This window comes from Microcebus murinus, chromosome 10 (genome assembly GCF_040939455.1).
Source record: "Microcebus murinus isolate Inina chromosome 10, M.murinus_Inina_mat1.0, whole genome shotgun sequence".
In the NCBI taxonomy this organism is placed as follows: Eukaryota; Metazoa; Chordata; class Mammalia; order Primates; family Cheirogaleidae; genus Microcebus; species Microcebus murinus.
This window is the reverse complement of record NC_134113.1, coordinates 35,857,942-35,878,782: the sequence shown is the minus strand read 5'-3', so window position 1 is coordinate 35,878,782 and position 20,841 is coordinate 35,857,942. Positions and strand designations below refer to the sequence as shown.

General features: G+C 31.9%; 1 protein-coding gene across 12 annotated transcripts in view; it reads right to left on the bottom strand.

Moving 5' to 3' along the window:
- PPFIA2 (PPFI scaffold protein A2) overlaps nt 1-20,841 on the bottom strand; it is a 441,105-nt gene that overhangs the window by 279,864 nt on the left and 140,400 nt on the right. For 3 of the 12 annotated variants that reach the window (XM_076007136.1, XM_076007139.1, XM_012759745.2), the window contains exon 1: nt 15,449-19,685. The exons of the other annotated variants lie outside the window; for them this stretch is intronic. In XM_076007136.1, coding sequence (XP_075863251.1) covers nt 15,449-15,529 — 81 coding nt within the window. In that variant the 5' untranslated portion in view covers nt 15,530-19,685. Of the gene's footprint in view, nt 1-15,448; nt 19,686-20,841 lie in introns of those variants that run through there. 12 annotated transcript variants of the gene reach the window in all.

Genomic DNA, 20,841 nt, shown 5'->3' with positions numbered 1-20,841 from the left:
TGTGTTATATGATTATAGTTATAGAAGAGAATGTTTTAACTCTTTGGTGTTCACTCTGGAAAGCTATGATGTGTAACTTTGAAATTGTTTCAAAAAATAGTGATAACATAAACAAACATTGTAAAATATTAACAATTGTTGAATCAAAGTGTAGTGATTCGAGTCTTCATTGTACTATTTTTAAAATTTTACTGCATTTTTGAAATTTTTCATAATAATATGTTGAAGTAGCAGTGATGAAAACTAGATAATCTGAAATTGGTATAATAATAATTATTATTATCTTTGTATATGAATTTGAAAATGCTGATGAAAATTAGTAACAATTATGGAATACAACACTTTACTCAAGGTTTCTCAATGTCAGCACTATTGACATTTTGGGTAATTTCTTGTTGTGGGCCACAATCCTGTGCACCATAGACCGTTTAGCAATATCCCTTGCATCTGTCTACTCTCTAGCTGTCAGCAGTATTGCTCCCTTCAAACAAAACTGTCTACAAACATTGTCAAATGTCCTCTGGGGGCAGGGGGGCAAAATCTCCTCTGTTTGAGAAGCACTTCCTTTCATGTTGATTTCTTTTGCCAGTCCCCCAAATTGCTATTTTTCAGATATTTAGAGAATAAAAATTAATTATAAATGACATTTGTTAAACTCCAACTCATCCCATACTACCTACATAGAAGTATGTGTCTATATTCTGATACTTAGGAACAAAATTGTCTGAAAGGATCAATAATAAAGGATTTTTAAAAATTTAATTAAGAAATGCTTTTCTGATATAGGCTCTATGAAATATTTTTAAATAAAATCATCTTTTTATACATTAGTATTGTTAACAGATTAATTTTATATTTGACTGGTAGCTTAGGGTTTGCTGTTTTAATAAGAGATGTAAAAATTGCAATTTTATCTATGATATATTTACATAGGAAAAAGATGCATTCATTTGGAGCAAGAAAAGTTCCACCAGAACTGTGTTTAAGAAGCCTTTAAAAGTATTCCTAATATTAATACATGCAGCAACTTGGATGAATCTCAAAATGTTTTAGGTTGAGTGAATATAGGTATTCTCAAGAGTTTAAATTCTGTGTGATTCCATTTAAATGACATTCTTGAATACATAAAACTATAGTGATGAAAAACAGCTCAAGTTGTTAGGTATAGAGGTGGGGGAGTATATGATGACAAAACAATAGCAGAAGAGAATTTTGGGGGTGATGGAACCATTCTGTATCTGGATTGTGATGGTGATTAATCCATAAATCTATAGATCTATATACATGGTATTTATACGCCTAAATTTATATCCCTAAATGTAAAAATTCATAGGACTATATACCAACAAAGTCAATTTTAATGTATGTTAATTTAGAAAATAGAATCAATATAAAATTTTTCTTAAAATTCTACTTATAATGATGTAAGAAAGGAAAACAATAGATTTCTTTTTATAGAAAATCCTTTTTTTTGTTAAATAACAAGAGTGAATTATTCACATATCATAAGCAATGAAAATGTATAAGGAAAAATCAGTAAAAATTCATAACCTAAATAATGATAAATAATGGTAGCTATAATAGCTTCATTGGTATCATAAGAAAATGATACAAAGTTTATTTAAATGACATGCCCCAAATAAGGCTGTCTTTTAAGTTTCAGAATGTGTCACAGATTGATAGGAAGAAACGATCACGTGTACTTGCTGTGAGTCTCAATGTATATGGTGGAGACCGCAGACCTTAAGGGAGCACCACCCAAAGCAGTAGCATTTCTTGTCCTCCCTTTTTGTTATCTATAGATACCCTGAAGAGTGGGTATACAACTGCCATTCACATTCTCTGCAGTGGTGGGAAATTAGCCAATTCCTCACTAATAACAACATAGAAGTGTCTTATACTTAGAGCTAATAGCACCATTCCAACACTAACAATCTCTGTACATCCATTTAAAAAATGTTTACAGACACCCATTCTTTTGCTCTCAAACCACATTTGGCATTAGCAAAACTGCATCCTCAATGTAGAAACTGGAGAATCAATAACTAGATTCCTTGGGTGGACTTTATTTCTTGGTTCTTTCTGGTAGAGGTGGATCTCCACACTCTGATTTTAGTGTTTTCACCTGGTGATTCTGATACTGTGTTTGGTCTAATCATCACAATCAGGAAGTCTTCTTCTACCTCTCCAAGAATGTATAATCCTCTTAATGAATACAAAAAAAAAAAAAAAAAAAGCAACATGGCTTTAATCATTGATGCCAGAAGCTTCAACATTTTTAATTAAAATGTTCTTGTGGAACAGCAATTTGTTATAGTCCTTAATGATATTAAATTATGTTTAAAATAATTATTGCTGTTAAAGAAGCCTTCATTGACTCTAAGGTCCTACAGTGATCGATATTTCTTTCTAACTTAAAGTCAGCCTAATTATTTTAACTGAAAGAAGAAATATCCAATCCATAAATTGTTTTAGGTTAGAAACATTCAAATTAGGAATTGTACCACTGAGTTTTACCCTCTTATTAAAGTTTTACTTAATATGTCCAAATTTGTGATCATAATTTTGGCTTACAACTAGACAGATAGTACTCAGTTGCCCATTTAATGTTACCTTTTCTAATATCACAATATAAAAATAGTTATTATTAACTGTATATTCATTTTTTGTTGATACTCAGGAAAAATAACTTTCACACTTCCTCTTTTATCATCTACTTCTGTGTAGCCAGAAGGTTGCATGCCACTCCTAACCATCTGTTGATGTATTGCTTGCTAATATATTTTTACTTTAATCAGAAAATTAATGGAGAATTCTAGATAATATATAATATTTAATAGCAAGACATGTTCAGTTTTTAAAGAATTAGATTATACTTAAAGACTAAAATGACATGAAACATTACTGATTATCTTGATGTTTCAGAGGGTCCATCAGAGTTTTGAAATTCCTTGTATATTTTTAAAAATAGCTTATAAAAATCCCATTCAATAGGAAATGATCAGAATTAGAAAAGGCAATCTTTATTTCTATGCCACTGTGTTCACTTTCTCAGGTGTAAAAGATTGCATCCTTCTATTAAGACTAAATGAATGCAATAATAAGTTTCACAATGCACCAACTGCCTTTTTAGTAATATGACCTCCAGAGTATCCTTTGACTTTCCAGTTCCCATGAATAAAATATGTGTGAATAAATTTCTACCTGTCATTACCATGGTGTCCCTATAGATGTTTTGTTTTTCTTGGAAAAAGCTTCCACTCCCCTGACAGGGCTTGCATTCATGAGTCACATGTCCATTTATAGAAACTAAGCCCTAATTTAATTGATACTTCTGTGGTTCACACTGCTTTTACAGATGTCAAGTTTAATTGTTTGCTGGGTATGCCTTTGTGTTACCAAAGGTTAGATGACATGTAACTGAAAGGATTTGGTGTTTACCTTCTTTTCATGGAATTGCATTCAAACTACTTTGAATAATTTGAATGCTAAATAAAGTGATACTTCCTTTGGTTTATATAGAGTATTCTGTTTATACAGAATACTCTATATAAAGCCAACGTGTATATATATTTATTTTTTTCAAATTATGTGTGTGATTGAAAAATAATCACTTAAAAGTATGTTCTCTAAAATTAAAAATGAAATATTTGTGAGACCAAGGATTTTTAAATCACCTATGATTATTAAAGGATTATTAAATATCTTACTATATATTTTTAAACATACACTTAATAATTACTTTCAGTGTCCCCTTCTCTATAATTGAAATAGTTCCTGAAAGTGAAGGTAAATGTACTTAAGATACCTGGAAACTGTAGTGAGTGCATTTTATCATTCTACCAAAACAGAGTATTTCTCACACCTCTCCTCTCACCAATTAGGTATTACGACAAAGGTACAAATCCATTACTACTACTGCACAGCCAACCAGTGCAAGCAAACACCCAGATAATCATCTTTGTTCAAAGTGTTTCATGAGAAATTTAAGTTCTACTTAAGCTTATCGGTCTCAGCTTATACTATGTGATAATACTGACTATGTGATAATTTCTTATTGAACAGATATTTATGAAACATTTATTTTGTGATTAACACTATGACAGGCATCAGTGATATGAAGATGAATGAAAACATATATGGGCCCTGCTCTCTGGAGGTTTCCATTAGAAAAGAGAAAAGCCAATACATATAAATGTATGATTATATACTTAGATAACTTATATAAAGAAAAATATATTGCCATAAACCTATAAGGCAGAGGAAATTGACTTTGTCTACTTGGTCAGCAAATACTATTATATTGGTTAGGATTAGGCTCAGTGGCTTATGAAAACATTACAACATAAGAGTGACACAAATGAGGAAGTTTATTGTTCTTTCATAAAAAAAAGTCTACTGGATGTAGGTGGTCCAAGGTTATACATGGAAGCTCCAAGCTGACAAAGTCTATATTCCTTTTCGTTTGTTTCTGCTATTTTGTGTATGTACTAATACTTCATCCTCAAAGATGTCTGCTTGAGTTCCAGCAATCAAGTTTGCATTCCAGCTAACAGGAAGAAGGAAAGTTTTACACAACCTATTACATTAGGTTGTGTGAAACACTACATTAGCAGGTGAACACTTAGTCATATAACCATATCTAGCTGTAAGAGAAGTTGCTGTGGTCATAAGAAATGTGCCTAATTAAGAATTGGGAGTCCTTCAATGAAGAAGAAAAGATTGGATGTTTGGAAGTAAGTAGCAGTACTGTCATAATTGTCCTGAGAAAAATGACTTTGGATCTGAGGTTTAAAGGATGGAGAGATGGTAGCCATTTGGAAGGAGAAGGGAAAGAGTGAAGAGCAGTATGGGCAGAGGCATAATCGACACGGCTGCACCAGCCTCCCTTGCAGGTGGATGTGGATGGCTTGTATCCAGAGTCCTTTATGTGGGAGAGAAATTAACTTCTCTCCTTCAGTCAATGCTACTGTGTGATTTTTAAAATATACAATCTATCTAATAGAACAGCATTTACTAACCTTTTAGATAAGGCCTACTTCTTTTATTAATATTTTACTGTTTTTCTTGAGTCTGGTATATGATTAATAGTTTCTGTTTTGTTGATTAATTATTATTTAATCTTCAGGTAATCATAAATGAGTGCTTTCTTCATGACTGTTTTAATATCACATTTTTTGTAGTCTCGTGATGTTTAACTTTTATGGAAGCAAAAGTGACACTCCATAGGTCTTTTTATTGTGATTTATCTGAAGGCATAAAGACAATGATCAAACCCTCAAGGAGGGATTTTGTTGATATTTGAGAATTGTATAGTCCATGATTACCATTCACGTAACACCCCTCTTCAAATGCATACTTATTATTTTAATCAAGCTCTAATTTGAAATCAGAATTTAAAATAGAAACTGGTCACATTTAATGTAGTGGATAATTTAAAACTGTTGTTTCATTTTATACAGTTTCTGGATGACAAATAAATCATTAATTAAGAAGAGATGAATATCATTCTTGACATGGCAATATATTAAGTCTGAGTTTGGAAATTCCTTGACAAACATATGCCCTAAAGGAGATATAAGCTAAAGGTCATCATTACAGAAGGCTGGTCCACAATTTAATTAGTTTATTTTATTGCATAAAATTAGTTTGGAACCCTCACAATTCATACATCAATAGGAGTTGCAAGTTGGTCCATGAAAGAAAAAACTAAATGACTTTCTCACACAAATAAAAGTGCATCTTTCTAAAATACAATAATTATTTATAAATGGAGGAAGGCCTTGTCAGTATTTAACCTTCTACTCACCAGTTATCCTTCATATATAAAGTATTTTTTATAGTGCTAAAAGTACTCCATTGCCCGTATGTTATTTTCCAATTTGTGATATTTCCGTATGGGCATCACCTGGGATTCAGATTAAAAATGCAAATTACTTGGTCCTTACATATTTTCTGAATCATTTCTGGAGGTAGCACTTGGTAGACTACATTTTGGAAATTTATGTATTCTAAAGTATGAAAATTATAGTGAGAATTTCAAGGGTCTTTTACTCTGACCAGGAGAGAGAAGGGATAAAATAAATTCTGCCAAAGCATAAAATCTGAAGCTCAACTGTAATTTCCAGAGAGAATTTGCACTGACAGTTAATAGGAAGTAATTATATTCTTGAGAAACAAGGTCTTTCATTCAAATACTCTAATCCTAATGTTAATAAAAATAGTGCTGTAAGTACACCTGTTTTTCATATGTGCATGGTGAGCCCTATGGTGAGCACTGATGTTTATTATTTCATTTGACCTTTATGACAATTCCTTGAAGTTGTATTAAACTTCAAGGTAGTATTAAAATCTACCCCATTTTACAGATATAAAAAGATAAGTTTGACAGATTATGTCACCTGTCCAGAAGGCAGAGAATGATTAATACTCAGGTCTGAATTTAAATGCCATACTATATCATTATAGATTAAAAAGGATTTAGTACTCAACACTAATAACTTTAGGAAAAATGTTGGATGTTGGAAGAAAATTAAAGCTTATTTGAACAACATGGTACTTACTGTAGAGCATCAAATTGACTGAAATTCTATATGAAAATCTAAGTTTTATATAGAATTCACATGAAGTGCAGAGACCCTGGTATCATTAAGTGGATATTACATGTGAATGAATATATTTATTTGAAATTTTAAAATATTTTTATAATTTTTATATTGACATCGCTACAAAAATAAATTCATTCATAACTTCCTTCCCCCAAATAAGCAGAGAAAACATCAACAACAACCACAGATACACACAAGATAATGATTTTAATCTAATGTCTTCTGATGGATAATTCATATTTTATAGATACAGTGTCAAGTTTAATTGATACATTCCTAACATAGAGTTTGATACAAAATATACTTTGTGACTTTTGGGATAATCACACATATCCCTTATATATTAATATTTAAACATTTATTGAACACCTATAATTTGTTCACCTAACAAATATATTTTGTGTTTTTAAGGAATTCACAGAATAATGAGAAAACTGATATGCATACTTTAAACAGATTTGTGATAATTATTGTGATAGAGATAAGCAAATATTATATGAGATCTCAGCAAGGGCAGGGCTAAACCTAAACTGGTGATGTATCTATGATACACATACATTGCACTGGACTCTAAGGAATGAATGAAAGTTGGAGGCAAGGAAGTAGGAAATGAAGAAAGGATGGCATGAAACAAAAGAAAGTTTTGGAAGAAGTGAGAAGTACATAAATGGACACTTTCTTTTGTCTTAACATAAGCACAAACCTGGTCAAGCACAGTCTGTGGCATCCTTCATTATAACAGATGGGCAAGTGTTGAGTCAGGGGTTGGGCAAGCCAGGCAGAGGCCAGCAGATGATAGCACATACATGATCAAATGAAGTCCAGGTGGGGCCAAACAGACTTTCTCTGCCTTGAATTTAAATATTGAGTAGAGGGATGTAAGTAAACTATCTCATCATGGCATTGTGCAGAGACTGCCCTGCAGTCCATTTTAGTGCAGAGATATCAGAAGCCACTCTGATGCCTCCAGGTCTTTACTGACACGTCCTCTTCTCTGCGAGACCATCCCTTCCTACTTGGTTTAAACTGCACACTTCAGCATCCCCTTTCCACTTACCATACTCTATATTACTCCTTAGCATTTATCACTGCCTAACATGCTATATATTATCATATTTATGTTGCTTATTATATGATTCAGCCTATTAGAACATAAGCTCCATGTTTCACTTGCTCATTGCAATTTATCCAGTGACTAGAACAGAAAGACCCTTGTACATCGTAGCTACCCGAGTCAATGAAATCCTGAATTTCTTTGTTTTTCTTCAGTGTTTCCCATACCATCCCAATATATTTTTTCTTTTGCTTAACATATCCATAATAAGTTTCTGTCACTTCCAATCAAGATCCTTAACTGAAGTGTTTTTAAATGTATAAAATTCTTTTAAGTGTATCGTCTCAATAACACTGAGCAGTGTCTTTACTATTCTTATTACTTTAAAAGTAAAAAAAAAAAACAAAAAACTGAAACTCTGTGAAATTTAATATTTGCATATTCACATGTTTCAAGTTACGGATATGACACCCAAATCTACATGTTCTGATCTTTGTATTTTGTATCTTGCCTTATCTTGAAAATTCCCAATATAGATTCCATCTTTAATGATTACAAAGTAGTGTTTTATCACTCCAGTAGTCATTGATTCATTTTCTATATCCAATAAAAACCTCTCTTGTTTCCTTTCATACTTAAGGATTTTTGCAGGTTTCGCACTAAACATGATGAACAATCATAATGTATTCAAATCAAAAGAATCCTTTTGAGTGGAAAAGATTGGGACTCTTTTCCAGTTTTTTTTCTTCATGCTACATAATGTACATTATTTTATCTATTCTTTCTTCTTATGATCTATATTTAACTTAATCAATTATGTTGGCAGAATTCCATATTAATTAATTAATATTAATTAATTCCATATCTACTTGTACATAATCCAACATGGGCACAGGAAACAGCATACCTAAATATCCTAAGGCCTGGGGTCCATAGCATATTTTGGAGCTGCAAGAATATATAGGACACTAACAATCTAGGGAAAGCCTGCCATGGAGAAGCTCTGTCTAGAATGGCCCCTCAGATCATGGCCTTACGGCTAGTCATAGACCATGGCTGGCATATGTGTGTTGAAAAAACATTTTTCACTTATGTTTATGTGATAGAGTTATTTTGAAATTCCATACTATGTTTTAAAAGAGTAATATTCTTCTTAAAAATCTTTCCCAATTAACACATTTGGAATTAACTTATTCTTTTAGTGTGATGTCACTGAATTTTGCATGATTGTCTATTATAATATTTATTTTAACCTATTATGTATTACAACAGTTGCTCCCTGAAAATATAGAACACATATAAAGGAAGGTTTTGATAAGTTTCCTGAATAAAAGTGTATGTAAATATGTGAACTATATTATATCATTGTTAAAATGTGATTTTTTTGCATTAAATATTTTAACATTAAACAAAATGGTATCAAAACAAATAATGTAGACAATGATAAAGTATAATTCTTGAAAAATATTCAGTTTATATTTCCTTTATGATAGTATATATCTTTTAGGATTTTAAAGGTGGCTTCTTTTTTTGTAATATCAATGAAAACACACCCATGGCTTCCTATTGTAACTTCAAAACTGGATCATCTTAGAAAAGATTAAGGAAGTGCTAAATAAAATGAACAAAAATTCAGGATAAAAAGAAATAGTAAGTATATACAGTCATGCATCGTTTAGGGCTAGGGACATGTTTTGAGAAATGTGTCATTAGTGATTTTGTTGTGTGAACATCATAGAATGTATTTACACAAAGCTAAATAGCCTACAACACACCTAGACTGTATAGTATAGCCTATTTCTCCTAGGCTACAAGCCTGTACAGCATATTACTATACTTAGTACTGTAGGCAACTGTAATACAATGGTAAGTATTTGTGTCCTCTCTTTCACTAGAAACTGAAAGTAATCTTGCTTTTTCATCTTTTGTCTTTGATATTCAGCAATGTAATAAATTATTTTTAAAGTGTCCTTCAAAGACTTTTCCCTTGTCCTTAACTTTTCTTAGCTCACATTCTTGCCACCTCTAGTGTTATCTATGGCCTCTTAAATCATTTCCCTACTTCCAATTTCTTTCCCCTTCAGATGTTACCTGAAACATAGAGCTATTTTAGCTAGGTATAAATGAAATACATTTGTACAATCCAGCCTGACAAACTTAAAATCATTTATGTGGTTTTAAAGAAGAGGTCATTCTAAATCAGGGTATCAGCAATGCCTATATGACACCAAGCAAGACATTCTTCTTTTCAATTTGTAATTCAATTCCTCACCTATCTACTAATCACAGTTTTGTGCTGGGCACTTTGCTTGGTGCTAGTGAATTAACAAAGAAAAGAACACAGTGCCTGTCCTCATGGAACATACAGCCTAGTATACTTCTATTAAGCAGGAACTTCTGCAAAGGGAAGAGTTACGATTTCCTATCTGGGATCTCTATGGTTGGTCTCACTGATATACAGAGAATTCCTAAATTAACAAAGGTGTATATTTAGGATGGATTTTCCCTTGAATTTCCCTTCATGTCTTTCAGTGCAATATTCAAGGATATAAATTTATTGGCACTTTGATTATAATAAAAATGAATTTCCAACTAGGAGAAAACTGTGTACATAAAAATTAAATGAGGAGATGTAACCAAATAAAAGCTTTAAGTTTAAAAATTCAATAAGGTGGTAGTGCAATACTTTCAAGTCATGTAGCCAAATTTCTACAAATGTCTGTCCTAATAGATCAACAGAATTAGAAACTACGTATCTTAGAATACTTTTGCCACTGTATTCAATAATCTACACTTTAGGCAGCAGAATATAGGAGAAATAGCATGGACTTTTGTATTTCTGGATTTGAACAGAAACTACATTACTTACTGTCTGCATTATTAAAGGTTATTTGGGTATCTTTTGTGAACATCTGCTTTTTCATCTGTAAAGTAGGGAATCATGACAACTCATCTGGATTGTTTTTTGAAAGCTACTGAAATGTTCTCTCTGCTCCAGTCCAATTCCCAGCCAAAGCAACATTCAGTGTTCTAACTAAAAAGCAAATCCAAGCCTGCCGTTCCTCAGTGAAAATCCTCAAATTCCGCATCCAAGATCCTGAGGACAACAGTCAAATCTATCTTTATATTTTGGAGTTGGTGCACTTTACTTTTAGCCATTTCCTATCTCCAGGTTATACTCCAGTTGTATTAAACAGCTCTTGTGTTATCTCTGGCCTTCATAATCATAAACACACACATTTGGGTGATCGAGAAAAACCCTGATTCTCAGACTTAGCCTGGGGCCTCTGACTATATTACTAAGTAATCCTGAAGCCAAGAGGTCTAGCTTGCTTTTGATTTGTATAGGGCTACTTTGCTTTCATTATTTTTTTTTTGAACATACGATATGTACCAAGCATTCTGATAAATATATCTGGATTCATTTTAAATTTATCAACAATAAGAAGTTATAATGTGCTCCAAATAATAGAAAAATAATGGTGAACTCCTAGGTAGCATCAAAATGATAGAATATGGAAAATCCAGTTCTTTGCTGAAAAGCCAAAATTACCTCAACTTCATTTGATTACAAAGATAAGGTGTGCTCCATACTAATTGTAAGTGAAATTCTTCATGCAATTGAGATTTCCAGTTTATCTATAACTATTCTACATATTTCAAGTGCTAATCCTATCTGCCACATGTGAAAATATATCCATCACATTTTAAAGTTCACTTGATAAAATAAAAAAATTATCTTTAATAAAGAATAGTAAAGAGATATAAATTAAAAAATCCTCAAAATATGTTTTGGCTCCTTCTATAGGAGTATATTAAAAATAATAAAATTAAAGCATTTTATTGATCACCCATAAACTGTTACATATTTTGAAGAACCTAACTTTGTATGGTACACATAGACCTAGTATTAAACAAACTTACCTTTATATACCTTAAGATATTGTCCCTATTAATATATAGTTATATCTTACTAACTGCCTAGAGAGTTAAAAGAAAAATTATTTAGTGCCTATTGTGTTAAAATTTCATGTTTCAATTGTTTACCTTTTAAATATACACCCCCAGCTTATTAAACAGAGATATTGGTGGGATCCATATGTTAGGGACACAGCTTAATAAAATGTTCTCGGGAATTATAACAAAGCATACAAATTGCTTCAACACTGGTAGGAACAGGCAAAGGGGATCAAAGGAAAGGCACTTAATATGGCATGCAGGAATGAATGAAAGCTTCAAGGAGAAGGTAGCATTTGAGGTGAGTCTTTAAGGGAAAAAATCTAAAGGGCAGGTTCAGTGAAAAGGCAAGGATAATCACATAGCAGCACTCAAACAACTTTCTGGGAAAGCAAGTGCAGCAGTATTTTGCATATGTCCCAGATCACAAAGGGCTTTTTTATGACAAGCTGGGGAGATACCATTTATCCTTTAAGGAGAAGAGATACATGAAGTATTTTAAGCATGAAAATGGCAGATTATTATGTTTCAATACTTTATGGTAAAGTGTCTTTCTCTTGTTTTCGGTGAGTATTAGGAGGCAAGAGTTAGTCACTTTATACACAGGCCTGACAGATAATGCTATTCATTCTAGGATTACATGGCAAAGAAATGTATTTTAAACAGAAATCATTCCTCTGTATGCTCAATAGATAAAACTTCTCCTATAAGAAATTAATTCCTTGGTTTGAAAAATATTGTTCGCAAACTTTGTTTTGTTTTGCATTTGATAGCAGCACTCTGTTGTTCATGAAAACTTGCATAGAGCTTCAATGAATACAAAAAAGTAAATGTAGATCAAGGAAACATTAAGAGCTTCAAAGGAATGTTTCTCTTGCCTACTGTCTGTAGCAACTAATGACAAACTCCCATAAAAGCTTGGGGCTGTGTAGACTCAGTTTGAAAACCACTGAATGAAAGTATTAATATTTAATTTCTAGGAAATGAGGGAAGCCATTCTGGTCACCAATACCTCTGGGAGGACAAACACATCAAATCATGATTAGCCAATATGAAGGTTTAGTGAGCAGATAGATGGTTTATTTGCAAAAATGGAACTATGCAATACAAATGTGGAATCATGTTGAGACACCATTTTTAATGGACATGGAACTAAGCAGCATTCACCAAATTCAAATATATGGAAACATATATGTATGTTTAATTTCATTTTAAAGTAGATTGTTCCTTTGTACATATTTGAGCCCCATAAATTGGCAATTATAATGCACTTAAATATTGCAATTGTGCTTTTCCTCTAATAGCATTTAATCTTAATTTTTGTTAAAGGGCATTCTAGGCAATTATATTTTAGAACTTGATTTTTGATGATAAGTAACTTATTAAAGATACAGTGCAAATTGGGCATTGGCATCATCAAGGGTCCAGGCACCTCTGAATAGAAAAATGAAAGCATAAGTCTATTCATAGTAACACAGAAGTGAGAATTCACACATAAGGGAATTAATTTAAATTAAATGTTAGATATGCTATTTTAAAAAGTGAGTGTGTGTGTGTGTGTAAAAGTATGAATGTATTTGAAATTAAAATGCAATGAAAAAGAAAGTCTCTAGAAGCCCTCCGGCTTCTCATTTGTTCCTTTTTCACCTTTGAACTACTTGGGTCAAATACATTCTAAATCTTACTCTTAAAATTTGATAACATACAGTGTCAGAAAAAATGGCAGGACAGTTTAGATGGTTAATGACAAAATGGAACTAAAACTCAGTATTATTCATGTTAAGCTATCTTAAATGTTTTTCCATATGTTAACTCCTATACTAGAATAATTTTAAGAAAATACACATTAAAATCTCAACTCTTTAATGCAGAATCATTTCAGAAGTATATTATGCCATTCCATAATGAGAACCATTTTTGAAAATTTAGCTAATCATTTTCACAAACAAGATACATTTTTTTGACAAATGGTCTGTTACTTTTACAGCATCTCATTTCTTTTTACGGTATTTCAGCCAAAGAAAATATACTGCCTTAAGATAGGTTAATGTATATAAGGAAAAATAATAATCATTTATTCTTTCCTTTGAAAATAAAAGCATAGAGTCAACTAATATATACCTTTGTCTTCATGCTTTAAAAACTGCATTTCTCTCTTTCCTTTTCTCTACTAAAATCAAAAACAACAGCAACAACAATAAAGAGATAAACATCCAAACTTAAACACATATGGCCTGTTATAAGCCTCAGGGTCAAATATCATTTTATAAAATTGAAAATGTAGGAGAATAGAGCTTATATTTGGTAACATTTACATTTTATTCAAAATCCTAGGGTATTTATACAAATATGTTATTACACCAACAAAAAAGGGAGTGGTTAAAAATTATTCCAGTGTGCTTTCAAAGAAAGTCAGCTGCCAAGAAAGGTGTCAGTAAGATCTCTATTGAAAGAATTGTAAAAAGCCTGTGTCATGACCGAGCATATGGAATTTACTGACCCTTAAACTTTAAGAGACTGAAGTAGAATACCTAATGTCAAAAGCTACCCCAAAGAGCCAGCTACAGGATATTGTAAAAGTTGTTTATATCTCAGTGTACAAAGAAAAAAAAAAAGTAATAATTCTGTAGAACAGCCCCAGGGTACTTGCATTTTGAATCACTGCCACAATAAGCAGATCACCACTGGGAAGAGACTATATTCTGTAACAACACAGACTTGCACTATCAGTAGAAATCAGTGTAAAACAGGAGAGGCGACAGGATTAAAAATAGAAGTATAGATAGGGGAGAGAGAAAGAGTAATTATATCTACTGCCTACAGTTTGCAAAGGCAAGAGACTTTTATAAATCAAACATGCAGTTATTCAGAGCCACTTTTAAAAAAATTCTAACTACCTTTGCTATATTAATCTCCAGGTCTTTATTTTTATTTTTTCTAATATACTATATATAGCTAAAATAATTAAATGTCAGACTGTTTATATTTCCATAATGTAAAATATACAGAGAGAAGAGGTTTATTTTACTTTTTTCATGAAATGAGGATATGACTGAATGACAAAGTAAACCTTAGCACTGAAAGGTACAATTTGAGGATAAAAATGAAGTAGAACCTGATTTAGTTCAGACTTAACCATTTTCTAGATTGATGACTGATTTATTCACAGGCAATTGAAATACATTTAGTAGGTAACAGCTTTATAACTCACATTTATATTTATATTATAAATCATTTTGACTTTTTGATAACACAGAAAATCTTCCATCTTAATGAGTTTCTACTCTATCTCAAATTGGAAAGCATAGTAAACATGATACTTAAGCCCCCTGTATTATTGCTTATATCTTACACACATAAGAAAATTAAATAATAGGGATTATGTTAAGCTATGTATATGAAATACAAAACATTTTTCTAAGCTCAGAGGACTTAGTTTGCAAAGTTTCATAAAATGTCTTTTAATTCTGCTCTCTCTGTGATGTATAATGGAAGTAACTCTATAATATTCACCACATTATAGCCACAAATAATATCAGAAGATAACACATCTTATAAACCCTCAAGGATGATACTATAGCAGATTAAAAAATTCCTGTGGAAAATTGTGTTCACTATTATTTATTTTGCTTGAATTCACAGAGAATCCTAATGCTATTCTATTTCCATATTTTAAAGCAGATTAAACTGACATGCACATTATCCAATTCCATACATTCTCTTCAATACTTTCACACTTTTCAGGTTTCCTTTCTTTATATTACCCTTTATTAAAAGTTTGACTATATATTAACTCCCTAAGTAGTGAAGCCATTTAAAGCACACTTACTTGAAAAGTGTAAAACCGGGTCCCATTAGGAGGATGCACTTTAGGGGAGCCAGAAACGGTGTTCATATCCGAGAAAATCATTTCTGATCACAGAGACAATATAATCCGCAAGGAGCTACAGATGCAGAGCAGAGAGCTTAGCGTACAGATAAATCCGTGCATGCATTGAGGGAGACTAGAGGGTAAAATGAAATCTGCCCCATCCTTCTTAGATACACACTGATAGCATTTTCAATCTTTCTTCTACATTGGAAAGCTAAGCTGAAAGGTCATCAGCCACTGACTTTTTGTGCAGCTAGTTCTTTAGAACACACAATGCATAAAAAAAAAAAAAAATTAAAAACACAGAAGGAAAAAAGCAAGAACCAACGTTAAATGGAGCTTGTGCAGAATCTGGCAGTGCTGTGGACCTGCCCATCTGTTCTCAGTGATAATCACCTCCCTCCACCACAGTCTAGCAGAGTGATTATGCTAAATATCCTGGTTAACCAATAACATACAGTTTCATTTCAGGGAAGCATGCACAGTGTAATTCAGAGGACCTCTTCTGACTAACTTGAAGCATGTTTCACATACTGTTTAAATCTCTATTTAGTAACAAATTGTTGTTTTATCACTCTTATTTCTGCATGTCTCTAAATCTCTTAGTCACTCCCAGTCTTTTCAATGAGATTTATTTTTTACAAAGCCTTTTTTAAAGTAGATAGCTTGTAAAAATAATTTATAGATCAAAGTATATTACAGCTGACTAGGACATTGAGAAGCAATGCATACCATTCAGAAAGGCTCTATAATACTAACACTATTATTGAATAAAATGCACCAAATATTTTCCACATTTCTGAACTCCTAAGGAAACTTATTCTTTCATTTCCCCTGTCTTAACTCAAAAATCACTATGTCTGACAACCAATGCCTTTAAAAGTACCACACATTAGTTTTAAATAATCACAACCTATTTTATATATACAAAATAATTAATAAAATATCTTTTATATATAAGGATTTTTGACTCAAGATCCAAAAATATTGATTACAAACATGTAGGTTGTGTTGAAAAATATTTCTTATGTCTTTAACAAATTATTCAATCTGTATAAAAAATCATATTCAGATGACTTGACAACTTTTAGAGATAAAAATAAATGTTCCATTTACACATGGTTCAAAGGTGGAGACTTCGCAAGGATAGAAAACAGAATGAGTCCAAAGCGGTATGTTTGTGAATGTATTTAAAATGGCATAGTTATACATTCTCAAGAACCAGGAACCACTTGCTTTGAACCTGCAGGCTATAAAGGATAGTGATAGGCTCTTGAAACTTAAATTATTATTCACTTGTGCTTTTGATTCTCCAATTATGAATGAAATTTATAATACAAATGGGAAGGAGGCAGAAAAAGTGATTCTCAACTCCTTAGAGGTATTTCTACATTCTGAAAACTTATGTGTGTAGGTAATTATTTAATTATCAAACTGCTAAAATAAATAAATCACAAGATAATTTTTAATAAAATTTTAAACTTAGAATAATTGTAAATTTATAGAAAATTTGCAAGGATAGTAGAGAGAGTTCCCATATGCTCCTCACTCACTTCCCAATTGCTAACATCTTATATGTTACACTTTTCAAAACTAAGAAACTAATGTTGGTACATTATTATTAACTAAACTCTAGACTTTACTTGGATGTCACTAGTTTTTCCATTAATGTCCTCTTTCTGTTCTAGGTTCCAATCCAGGATACCACATTTATTTAGTTGTCATGTCTCTCCAGTTTCCTCTGGTCTGTGACAGTTTCTAAGCTTTTCCTTGTTTTTCTTGACCTTAATGGTCTTAAGAAGCACTGGCCAAGTATCCTGGAGAATGGATATCCCGTGATCTTGTGGTATCAATCATGCTTGTCTGATGTTTTCCTCATGATTAGGCTAGGGCTATGGGTTTTGGGGAAGAATACCACAGGGATGCAGTGTCCTCATGACATCATATTGGTGGTACACAACATCCACATAACATTACTATTTTTTTATTTATTTTTTTCCAGCATATTGTGAGGGTACAAATGTTAAAGTTACACATATTGCCCCTGCCCCCCTAACATTGCTATTTAATAATGATTTCAACCTTCTTCATTCGGCTATGGAAGAGTTGGTCACATTTCTCTACTAAAAGTTACTATTTTTCCCCTTCCATACTCGATTCTTTGGAAGTTAGTCACTAAGTCTAGTACACTCTCAACAGGGTTAATAAGGGTGGGCGAAATTAAACTCTGCCACCCAAAGGAGAGAATATGTAGATATAGTAAATGGATTTCTTCAATTATTTATTTAAATAAGTATTATATTAATGTATATTTTATACTTTGGGGTATAATTCAATATTACATAGTTTATTTTGTTGTCCAAATTATCACAACTTTGGCTACTGGGAGTGCCTTCATTTCAGATTGGCTTTTGTGTCCCTTTGACAGGCCCCCATCCTTTTGTTTTTAGAGCAAATGATTATTTTTTTACAATGTTTTTCCCTTGCACAAATCATCTATGGTATATTAAAACTGTTAATCTCCTTAACTATACTCTAATTTTCATTGCAGGTAAACTTAGAAAATTATGTTTTCTTTTTTCATAATTACTTAAGCAGCCAGATTATTCTATTTTTTCAAATAAATTTTAAAAATTTATTCTATTTTTCCCTTCTGATTCCTTAGTCCACACGGGATTCATTCAAATGATTGTCAAATTTTAAAAATGACTACATACACCTACTAGCTGTGGAAATCAGTGATTTATGCAAAATATTTGGTTCTTATACTTCCAGATACAAGTTAGGATCATACGTCCTCTGATTTTGGTGAGGCCACATAACTCATGTTCCTCAAAGAGTTATGAGTAGAAATAATGTTTCAAATACAAATCTGAAGTTTCTTGAGAACTCATGTTTTAAGGAAAAAAATTGTTTACTGTATAGATTTTTACTATCTAAATGTAATCTCCATGTATTTTATGCTTACATGTAAATTGGTTCTGGCATTGCTTAAATCAGAAAATCCACCAGATTTCTTATTGTTATAGAGGAGCTGATATATCAAATATTTTGGGTAAAATTTCATATTCTTAGTATAGTCTCATATATTTGCTACAGCTGTATCAGCCAGCAAACTATTTTATTTTAGCTAGGGATTCTGAAGCTTACTGGCCAATAAGAATACACTTCTTTCTTTTTCATATTACTTTTGTGGATAGGAGAGGAGAGTTGTATGGGTTAATATTGAAACAGGCAGGATGGAGAAAAAGTATTAATATATGATTATTTTAAGTATAGTGCTTTATTCTAAATGATACTGAAATTTCCAAAGTATACAATCTTTTCAGAACCTTTTTTCTATAAATATTTTATGTTTTTAAAACTAGCTTATGTATTAATTCAAAAATATTATTATAATGAGACAGGGTCCTAATTTTAAGTTTCATAGATGTATTTGTTGAGAAACTCCATTCACAGAAATAAGTAGATGGAAAAGGAAGAAGGTTGTATTATTGTTATATTTTTACTAGCAATGTTACTTGTCTTTGAATTTCTTCTGCATATATACTGAAAACAAAAATATATTTTATAATCAATTATCAGATACCTTAAGTCACCCTCCAGTTTTTTTTTTTTTTGGGGGGGGAGTAAACAACCAAAAAACTTCTGGTTTGCAAAAAGGATTTGTTACCTAGCTATTAAAGTCATTCACTTTCTCAACACCTAAATCTATATTCTGAGTGAGTTCTTATTTTGGCCCTTGAAATTTTGAGACCCCAGGGTAATGAAACACGGTAAGATTCATGAGCAATGTGCCTCTCTGAAAGGGAAGATTGATTTAAATGCAGACAGGCCTTCTTAACTGCAATACTGTTGCAGGGTAACACATATTAGGAAAGGGTACATACACACCAGAAGAAGAAAATGAACTCCCTACAATATCCATGTCCTAATATTTATTGGAGATTCTTCATTCCTTAATTTTAAATAATTATCAAAGAGCTATTCTTGCAATCAAACACATTTTAGGTGTTTGATAAATGTGAACTGAATGAATATGCTGCTTATACAATATGGTTGAAGCAATTGACTTAAACATTATTTCTAATCAATAGGACCAAAAATGTTGTGATACTGTGATTTACTCAAACCATACAATGAAATAGTTTATTTAAAAATGTAATTTACAGATGCACTGTTTCATTCATTCATAAATAAAAATGGAAAGATTTTGATTTTTAAACTTAGCAAAATTGATTCAAAGTAAGTTTTGTTAATACATATTTATTAATAAAACAGTACACTTAGCCCTAAAGTATTATGGTTAGTAATAATATATATTAGAAAATTCATAATTCATCTGGTGCATATTTGAGGGGAAAAGGAGAAAAATCAATCTTTTTGCCAGACAATATATGTAACAAAGAATATCCTCAGAAAACCAGAACTTGTGGCCCTCCTACCCATGGTAAAGACAAAAGTATGTTACCTTTGAGGACCTTTTAATCTATTGAAGGGAAAACACAATCAACATTTTGAAAAATTACTCTGAAAATTACATAGGTCAAATTAGTTATAAATGAATTAAGCATATGAGGAAATTCACCTGGGCTTATTGCTTAGGGTAGACTTCATGGAAGTAAATTATCTGAAAATCTAGAAAGGAAGGGAAAGCTAACATTAAGCATTTATATGCCAGATATGCACACATGATATTTAATTTGATATACACACCCTCATTGGTCCTGGGTAATATATTAATTTTATATATGAGAAAATTGACAGTCAAGAAAGTAGAATAATATTCCCAAGGACAGAATCACTCTTCTGACTAAAACAAGGTGTCCTTCCCAGTACACCTGCCCCTTTTTTTTGTTTTCTTTAGCTCACTACCATAGGGAACATCTGCCCCTCTGTCTTCCTTTCTCCCCTACCATTTTCTAGTTCATTTATTTATTCATCCAATTATTCATTGATCAAAAACTAATTATGAAATGCCCTAAATTTTCCAGACCCTGGGAACAGGATTATAAAAGATACAATACCAGTCCTTCTGGAACTTTGAAGAGACATCAACGAACAAGAGGCAGTTAACTAGCAAGACAACCATGATGCAGTATGATAAATGCTAGTGATTGACTTGACCTAACCATACAAAGTGAGTTAATTTGGAAAGCACTGAACTTCAGTCATATGTCAGAGGGACACTGGCAAAAAGCAGGAGGTTGAAGGCTTTCCAAAGAGAAAGAATCAATGTTGGAAAAGGTATGAGATGGCATAAAATGGCTGGAAAAATATGGCTAAAAGTATTTGAGGACAATAAAGGGTAACTGTGCCAGGTATGTGTTTAGACACATAAATAATTTCTC